This window comes from Merops nubicus, unplaced genomic scaffold, assembly GCF_000691845.1.
Source record: "Merops nubicus isolate BGI_N331 unplaced genomic scaffold, ASM69184v1 scaffold11115, whole genome shotgun sequence".
NCBI lineage: Eukaryota > Metazoa > Chordata > Aves > Coraciiformes > Meropidae > Merops > Merops nubicus.
This window is the reverse complement of record NW_008608983.1, coordinates 65,188-74,576: the sequence shown is the minus strand read 5'-3', so window position 1 is coordinate 74,576 and position 9,389 is coordinate 65,188. Positions and strand designations below refer to the sequence as shown.

Genomic DNA, 9,389 nt, shown 5'->3' with positions numbered 1-9,389 from the left:
CGTCACCTGCGAGACACGTTCGCTCCAGCAGCGGGGGGAGGTCCCTGCCCGGGACTGCCGCGTTCATCCAGCCCTGCCCCAGGCTGGTGCTGCTGTTCCCCAGCCAGCGAACCAAAGGCTGTGGTGAAGTATCCAGCCTTTGAGAAATGCTCTGGTGAGGCTGCAGTCTGAATGGTCAGGTATTTAGCTAGATTTCCCCCAGCTTAAACAACCAGATTCCTTGGAAAAACAGCAACAAACCCCTGCCTTCCTCCCCCTCCTTCCCAGCATCCTTTGGTACGTTTGGTAAATATAGCCCTGACTTTAACAGCAGTGCACATTGCAGACTGAATGGACCCCCTGCAAGTGGAGAGAACGTGGAAGCCTGAAACAGAATGGGGAAGAGGGATTGCCCCTGGCATCATCTCACTCCTCTGTCAAGAGTAAATAAATGCTCTGCCAGTTTTGTGAGCAGAGTAAGGGTGAAGGACTGAGCTCTTCACAGGGATGGTTCCCTGCCCATCAACCAAGCTTGCCAGTAGAAATCCCTCCACTGAGCGGATGCACTCTTTGTTTCTGTCCCCATGGCTGTTGCTTCACTACTGGAGGGCTCTAGAAATACCAACATTGGCATATGCTTTCCAGTAAGTTTTAGAGCCACGGGGGTAGGGGGCTGGGATGTGCCAGTGGAGTTTCTCGGGCTTCAGCTTTCAACAGAAAGATGTAACCCAACTTGTCTTCATCAATATTGTCTTGTGTGACACACAGGCTTTTTGGACAGGTGTCTGAGCAAACCTCCTCTTCTCCTGGACTTGGCAGGATGAGAACATTTACTATCCTCTGTACTGAACTTCCCTTGCATCTAGGATGTGTGTCACCACAATAGGCTGCAGCAGCAGCTCTCACACAGCGTGCAGAGCATGAGGCTCCAGGTACGTATGCAGCGAGGGCAGATGGGGGTTCACCAGCAACTTGAGCATGGTTGGTCTCTTGCTGTAAAATTATGGCAGCTGTTGAAGCCTCATCGTGTGCCAGGGTACAAATTCCTTTTAAGTAGATGTAAAGAATGAAAAACATTTAAAGAATGAAAACAACCCAAAGAATGAAAAACACCCCAAATGTCAGCATTATCTACTGTGTGCATAGCCAGTGAGGACTGCTCTCCAAACAAGGCAGCCAGTGGTGACTTTTCGTTTCTCACATTGTATGTGTTCATGCACAGTCTTCAGTTTGTATCTTGTGTAGTTTTCATTCAGTCCTTTAAGCTCTTCTGTGCTTTCAGTGTTGTCAGCTTTGCTTCAATGGCTACTGTACTGGGTTTGGCCTATAAGAATGACTCACTACCACTAGAACTATTTGGCTACTGAAACTTTTTCAAGTGTGTGCCATAACCAAAGTACTTTTTTTAGCCCTTTCTGCCATCTAGTGCCCACCTCAGTTTGTGCATTTAGGACAAACTAAATGCACAAACTGAGACCACAGGTCTCAATTCCATACCCTAAATGAAGCCTAGAGGCCACAGTCAGCAGCCTGGAGAAGGGACTTGGTTTTTTGGCAGCAGTGAGCAACTCCCACTGGGGCCAGGGGTTGAATCTGGTTTCCAAAATTGTGGCCACAAGGCTTTGTGTTTTCAAACTTTTTTTTTTTTTCTTTTAACCAGCTGTGCCATAGCTTTCATCACATATTGTAATTTGCATGCCTTACAGTTAAAGTTGGATTGGTTCTTACATGACGTGCTTAAAATTTGAGCCCACTTCAAGGGGCATGTAACAGGTTAACAAAAGGGTTAAAATAACTTGTCTCAATAGCATACTCCTTGGGGTTTTGGACTTCCACTCTGCTCTCCTAAGCCAAAACTCCTCTTCATTGTCAACAACAAGTGTAGGTGGCAAAACAAAGTTTTTATGCAGTAATGTCACCTGTAAGTTTTATTTGCCTGCCCTGGCAAAAGAACAACCGAGCAAAAACAGTAACAAGAGAATTGTGGTACTTTCCCCAACACATTCACACAGTCCTTTCATCTCTGCTCACACTAAGCTGCAGGCCCATCTACCTATCCACAGTGGTCTAGGCTACCTTCATGTCTGATGAGGGAGGGTGCTGACATTTTTGCATCAGACACTTGTTCTTTCACATGGGATCTGGGAAGAGAGAAATTCTGCAGTGTAATCCCACCCCCTCCTGCCAGGCTCTCAAGGGGGGCATTTTCTCTCATCAGGCTGGAGCAGCCTCTTCAAATTACTCTTACTTCATCCTTTCCAGCACGGCTGGAGAAGAACCAGGCATGCCTTGCAAAACCAGGAGCACTTGCATCTGCTTTTAGCAGGGGTGGGACAAGTGTCAAGAGTAATGAAGTTCTGCTGTGCTCTCTGCTGAAGTCCTTACTGGTTATGGTTAGGTGCCCTCTCTTCAAGATGGGCCAGGAGGGAAATAACCTAGTAGGTGGCCTGTAGGAGCCAAAATATATCCAATTTAGCCATTTGTCTTCATGTGTGTCTCAGAGCCCGGGCCTGTATGTATTTCTCATGCAGTGACCTACCAGCACACACACTTCAGATGTTCATCCACTCCTGCAGTCATATCAGCACATCTGGGGGCTACTTCTCCATCCCTGACTCCTCCATTTCACTTCGTTTCACCTGTATGAGGCCCACCAGTATCGTCAGGACTAGCGCAGTGCTCTGTGTAGGTGTGAGGCAGATTAATATGGCAAAGCACAACACTGGTTATGGTGTGAAAGGGTTAGCCATGTATGCCGTGTGGGATATTACAGCAGCAACACTTTGTTAAGCATACAACTACTAGCAACATAATCAATCATGGATACATCTCATTGTGCTCTCGCAACGTTCTCTGGGGGAGGGGAGGATTTACAAGCTGCTCTCCCCCTCTGCTAAAGCAGGCAGGCTGGAGGTAAAGCTACCTCAGCTGGAGGAAACCAGTAGGAACCTAGTAGTTTGGTCTAGTGCAATGGAGTCTACGAAGAGTATTGTCCAATATTTCCTGCTGGGCAGAAAGGAGAGACTGGGACATTACTAAATATAAATAGCAGGGCGCTCTGTCACATTAAATACTTTACATGTTCACACCCTTGGCTGTACACAGCATGCAGGATGTTGGGGGCTTTTTTATTTTCCCCACGACCGTGCTTTCCCCAAGTGAAACTGTGTACCTTGCTTTTGTAGAGCTGAGAGTCCTGATGCACATGGTTACAGATCACATATACTGGATAAAGAGGGAATATTATACATAGTGGGAAAGAGGAATATTATACATAAATGTAAAAGCAGAGTATAGTGGAGTTGCCTAGTGCCTCCCATAGTCAGCTGAGTTGCAGTCTGGCAGGAAAAGCTTATGGAGGCAAGGCAGCGTGCAGACTTCTGCTTAAGCCCCACCAGAGGCGATCTTCACTTGTCCTTCTGAGATGACCCGGTTTCAATAAAGCAAACACAAATTCAGTCCAAAGCTCCCCAGACAAAGCCCTTCCTCTGGAGGCGCGTGCGTTACCCTGCCGGCGCAAACAGTAAGGTGTGGTGGGGCTGTGTCACAGGAGTGTGTCCTTGTTTTCTTTCCCGTCCAGAAGCAAGAGGTGAGCAAGTTCCTCTTGGGGGCTGGTGTGCTTTCCAGGACCTTCTTTCGTTAGGAATGTACTGTGTTCTCTGTGACAGAGCCACCTCCAGCGCCTATAAAATTTCGAGAGTTAGCCGACGTCAGGGAAGGCTCCGCCTCAGGGCTCGGTACCTCTTCTTTGGCGTCTCCCACCACCGACTCCTGCGAGCTGGTCTCCGGGCTGGAAGCCACCTGGAAGCCGGGCTCGGCGCCGAGGGGCTCGCTGTTGTGCAGGGGCAGCAGGGCCCGGTGCCGCATGAGGCTGTCGTCGCTGTTCTGGGCCTCCAGGGAGTTCCTGTGCTTGGCGTTCCTGTTGGCCATGGCGTTCTTCTGCGGCTCCTCGAAGCTCAGCGACAGGGTCACCGTGCCGCTCCCGAAGCTGACTTTTTGCTTGCACCCGTGCTGCTGCTGGCGCTGCCGCTCCGCGGAGGCCGGTAGAGGAAAAGGGTCCTCGTGGTTGCTCTTGCTGCTGATGGAGGAGGAAGGGGTGGAGCCAGTGGAGCCCCCCAGGCTGTTGGAGCGCTTGCGGGACACGTTGCTCCGTCTCAGCGTGGCCCTGGCAGCCACCTTGAAAGCGTGGGCAGCCGTGCTGCAGCGCACCTCCTCGATCGTGTTGCGGGAGGGCTTAAAGAGGATGATGTAGACTTTGTTGAAGAAGATGCACGCCAGGAGCCCGAAGCTGGCAGCCAGTATGGCAATCACCTCCACGGCGGAGACGAACTTGCCGTACGTGCTGGCGTAAGCGGGGATGAAGGAGATCCACACAATGAAGAATATCAGCATGCTGAAGGTGATGAACTTGGCCTCGTTAAAATTCTCAGGCAGCTTTCGAGACTTAAATGCAAAGAAGAAGCAGATGGCTGCCAGGAGGCAGGTGTAGCCAATGAGGAAGCCAAGAGCCATCAGGGAGCCTTCGTGGCAGGTGATGAAGATAATCTCATCCTCCAGCTCGTGGTTGCGGTAACTGGACGGTGGGGCCGTGTAAAGCCAAATCACACAGATGACAATCTGCACGAACGTGCACAAGAAGACCAGGAGGAACTGGAGGTTGAGGCCCCACCACTTGCGGTGTAGGCTTGTGGGGATCTTCGCCTCAAAGACGAGCAGGACACGGTTGGTTTTCACCAGGATGCAGGAGATGCAGAGGACAAAGCTGATGCCAAAAGCTGGCTGTCGCAGACGGCAAGTCCAGTTCTGGGGCTCACCGATGAAGAACAACGAGCTGGAGAAGCAGCAGAGCAAGGAGAAGAGGAGGAGGTAGGACAGCTCCCGGTTTGTGGCCTTGACTATGGGTGTATTGCGAAATTTGGTGAAGACTCCCAGGACAAAAGAAGTCAGGAAAATTCCCAGCACAGCAAAGAGAGTCAGAGCGATCCCGAAGGGCTCGGTCCAGGACAGAAACTCTATCTGCTTGGGGATGCAGGACGTGTGGTTCTCATTGGACCAGTAGTCCTCAGGGCACTTGTCACAGGCACTTGCATCTGAAAACAAAGTGACAGGGAGAGGGAAGGTCTGTCAGGATGGGAGGCTGAAATGTGGGATGACATATATGGCAGCTATGCACTGGCCTTCACCCTAAATACATGGGGTTTTCCCTTCAGGTGTCTGCAGGTTCCCCAAGTCAGATGTTGGTGTCTCAGAGGGTCTTACACTGAAACAACCAGCCTCCCACAGGCTATATAGCAAAACACAAACCACGCTTTGATCCAGCTTAAAAAAAGTCCTGCCCCTGCACTTGTGTTTTTGGAATCCATTTCTTGGCACAACCTTGCAAACTTTGATTGCTATTGGTTGTTACCCAGGCTCCATCTCTCTCTCTTTCTTGTTCTTTCATTTTTATCATCTACTTCTGTCTGTCTTCATACTGCTTACATTTTTATCATCATGTGAAACATCCTGCCTGTCTCCATTACAGAGAAAATTAAAAATGTGCTTGCCTCCCTAAGTGCTTTGAGAACCTATTTCATATTCCACAAAGGTGAGTCTTAGAAGTATTTAAATTGTGTTTCCTAAAGGCTGTCAGTGCCCTTGACTCCCAGCACACTCTCATTTCATGTTGGAACACCAGGGGAAGATGTGTCTTAGAAGTACCACTCTCCCCACACCCAGCAAAGCGTCCCACTGATACTTGCGAAAGGAAATTTGATGCCTCCATCTTCTTCCTCTGCATGAAACTGGTTGTGTCTACTGGGATGGCAATGTATATCTCCAGTGGCTGCCATGATCAAAAGGCAAGGATGTGCTGCTTCTGCTATTCGTCTTTGACCCAAATGGGTCTTGTGCTCCATTTCGGAGGGTCATGACTTCCTCGATGACAGTGGAAGGAGGTTAAGACCAGCAAGATGGTAGTCACAGCCTACCTCAGCCTTTGTGATCCCAGCAGGATAGCAATGGGCTGCAGTGGGTTCTGAGAACAAACATTCAGAAAAGCCCTTGAGCAGTAACCTCCCTCTGAGCACAGACAAAGGCTCAGAGCATAGCTTCCAGAGCAGAGGTGGATGCTCACGAGAAAGCCGAGCCAGCAAGGGCAGAGGAGAGGGGGCTGGAGGGAGCATCCGTGACCTGATATGACACTGCATTCCTCATGACTGGTTGCCTCACCTAAGCTGTTCATTCAAAAACCTGGCACTTGATGCAATAGCTCAGTCAGAAGTTCCTACCACCACAAGTCATTTCATTTACATCCCTTCAGACAATCATTTTTATTTCTCTTTTGCATTTTACCTGGGGGCTTATTTCAACTGTGGGCAAGACAGAGCTAACTTCACCTACCAGGGAATTCAACCACCTCTGCCTGAGACAGGGGCAGCTATTTAGCACTGCTTCCTAAAGATGTGCTTGTGCTGCTTTCTTGAGCTGGCTTGGACCATGCTGCCACTGAAGGGAGCAAAAGCAAACCAGACCTCCCTCCTCCACCAAGGCTTTTTTTTCTGCTGCCTCCTTTATGTTAGCACTAGAGGTCAGGTACCTTCTCATTCTAGCTGGAAACTCAACCTGCCAAGTTTGTTTTCAAGAGGACCAGAGACCTGATCCAGCTCCCTCCTTAGTCACATGAGTGCCAGCACGGCTCCCAGACAGAGGGTCGGAACAAAGAGCTGGGATAGGATGTGACAGATTGTCTCCTTTGGCAGCATCACTGTCTCAGCTGGATGAGACTGGTTGTAAAACTGCTTGCTCTCTGTGCCTACAAGAATAGCAAGCACAGGAAATAAAGAGCATTGCTGTCTGCTGAAATAGCAGCAGCAGTTCGTGCAGTCACAGTACCAGCTCACAAAATCCTCTGAAAAAAAACTAAGCTGCCCTGTTACACATGACCAGAATTGCCTCTATTTCATTTGGAAATGCTACTCTCAAGTTGTGTTAAATAGGGGTTAAACCCCCTCTCTCACTCTCTGTCTCTGTCTCTGTCTCTCTCTCTCTCTCTCTCCCTCTCCCTTTCCATCTCTCACTCCCTCTCCCTCTCTCTCTCTCCTGGCAGTTACTATTTGATGGGGATTGGAGTGATCACCTGGGTCCTTCTATTTACCATGGCATGGTTCTGTAGTCCCTTCTGCACATTCTGTGCTGTAAGTGAATGGATTGACTTATTCCTCTCCAGTGGTCTGGCACCTTGGATTGCTGGTGCATGATTTATAAGTGGAGGCAGAACTTTGGCTGTTGGTTCACTTGATTTGATGATAATATCCTTCTATGTCAGGCAAGTGGTCAGCAGAAGACAAGTACCCTGTAGTACTATATTTTCATGCTAAAAAATTATAATTCCTGTCTGATAGGATGCAAATTAGATTATCCCAAAAGAGAACAATTGTTCAGTCTTCCATGCAGCTTGCTGAAAGTTTCATCTCAGGCAAGGTCTGCAGTCTGTGCTGGGACCAGTGCTGCTGGAGGGGTGTGAGGAGATCCAGGGCATTTTGCAGTGTAGAGGGGACTGCTATTCTGAAAGGACTTGGAGTGCTAATATAGTTGAAAATTCAGATTTTTTTCAACAAATTCTAAACCTGAGGTTACTTTTTCCCTCCACTGCAGAACCTGAGTGGCTTAGAAACAACAAAAAAAAGATATCCATGGGTGTTTGATGGGACCCAGAGATTCTGGTCAGTGCCAGTGCTCAGTAGAACTACAGAATTTAGGATTGGGGTAGGGAGTGCCTCCAGGCTTTTGGAGGGACAAAAGTTATTGCTACAGTGCAATGGAGTTTGCTTGTGGCTGTCTGAGAGGCCTCCTATACGCAAGTCCTTTTTCAAGTTGTCTGCCTCAGTCTTCCTGACTCGGAGCAGGAAGGACAAGCAGACTTAGCATAAGACAGGACCACAGGACTCGAATCCCATAAGCTTTTCAGAAGTCCCTCCAAACTTCCTGCAAAGTCCCCTGGGCAAAGCAGCCTCCAGCTCAGCAGCGTGGGGAAGCGATTTCAGCCCGACCGCGGGTGCTGCCCAGCAGGCTCATGGGGTCCTCTGCCAGCCCCAGAGCAGCTCTGTGGGCGTTACCTGTCTCATCACTGTACTCCCCGTCGGGACAGTCCACGCACTCGAAGCAGCAGGTGGGCTCCCCCTCGATGATGCCCTTCCTCGTGCCGGGGAGGCAGTCCCTGCTGCAGTTGGAGAAAGGCACCTGCGGGAAAAGGGCCCAGGCAGGGTTAATGGTGGCAGTGCCCCACGTGCAGCCCTTCTACAGCAGGACCTTGGGCTTCCTCCAAGGGTGTTACTGCTTGATTAGCATGCTGGATGGAGACCCTCCAAGGCTTGCCTCTTCCCTCCACAGAACAGATGCACTTTGCACAATAGTCCTTCCCCAAGCCACTGTGTTGGTGTTTGTTTGGAAAAAAACACACCAGTGGATCGTATGAAAGATCAACAGATCTTTGCAATCTCTACTGAGTTGTGGGCGCTGCATATTGGCATGTAACCCATGATATATGTACTAGAAAACAGTCGTTAGATAGTTAAAAGATAATGAATTTCTGCTGGTAGGAATTTGAGTCAGCCTTGGGAGATGATGGGCTCTGCCTGCTGATCCCCAATCCCATAGATTGCGTATTGACTGCTAATGATTTATGAGAATTGAAACAGTTTCCTGAAAAATATTTCACCCTGTTCTCCTGAAGGCCCTCTCCAACCCAGAAACAAAACAGGTAAATTAACTAAACAAGAGGAATTTTAATATTAAAGAAAAAAATGCTCTGGTTTTAGAACACTGAGTGTCTAAAGATGCAAATCAGCAGCTATATACAGATTTAAAAGCTTCCAGGCTGCTGCTGCAAATGATGAGCTGGGTAACCCGCTGGCTATACAGTTCTGCTGTGTGTTAGCCACACCATGATCTGTACATACATAAGGGCTGCTCTGGCTGGAAGCCTCCACTCACCTTACTGGAAGTTTGCTGCACTTTACCCAAATGCTGCTAAGCTGCTGATCTCCAGGCACCTCCTGTGTGGATGCACTCAGGCACCATGTCTGTGGTTTGTTATGGGAATTGCCTGTTTGACAGCCTTGATCTCAGCCACAGGGTAAGCAAGCCCTCCACAGGGGCAGCACCTATGCAGAGATGTCTGTTCTGTGTCTCAGATGTTCTCCTGCAGCTGGGCACAATGGCTGTTGCCGATCACTTTGAGATATAACTGCAGCACACGCTGGGAACACGCTTTCTAAGCTGTTCATCAGGATTGCATAGTTATCTGGGCAGACATGTCTGGGGCAATTCCCTGCAGCTCCCCACTCTTTGCTGTTAACACCTACTGCTGTTAATATCTATTCCTTGGGACAGTCTTTCAGCAGGTAGTGCATCCACCAAGAGGACTTCAT

General features: G+C 49.2%; 1 protein-coding gene across 1 annotated transcript in view; it reads right to left on the bottom strand.

The window, feature by feature from the left end:
• Positions 1 to 3,618: 3,618 nt before the first annotated feature.
• The window catches only part of CASR (calcium-sensing receptor), a 39,066-nt gene continuing 33,295 nt past the window's right edge, over positions 3,619 to 9,389 (bottom strand). The window contains exons 5-6 of the mRNA XM_008940459.1: positions 8,076 to 8,199; positions 3,619 to 5,069 (exon numbers count right to left, since the gene is read on the bottom strand). Coding sequence (XP_008938707.1) covers positions 3,619 to 5,069; positions 8,076 to 8,199 — 1,575 coding nt within the window. The remainder of the gene's footprint in view (positions 5,070 to 8,075; positions 8,200 to 9,389) is intronic.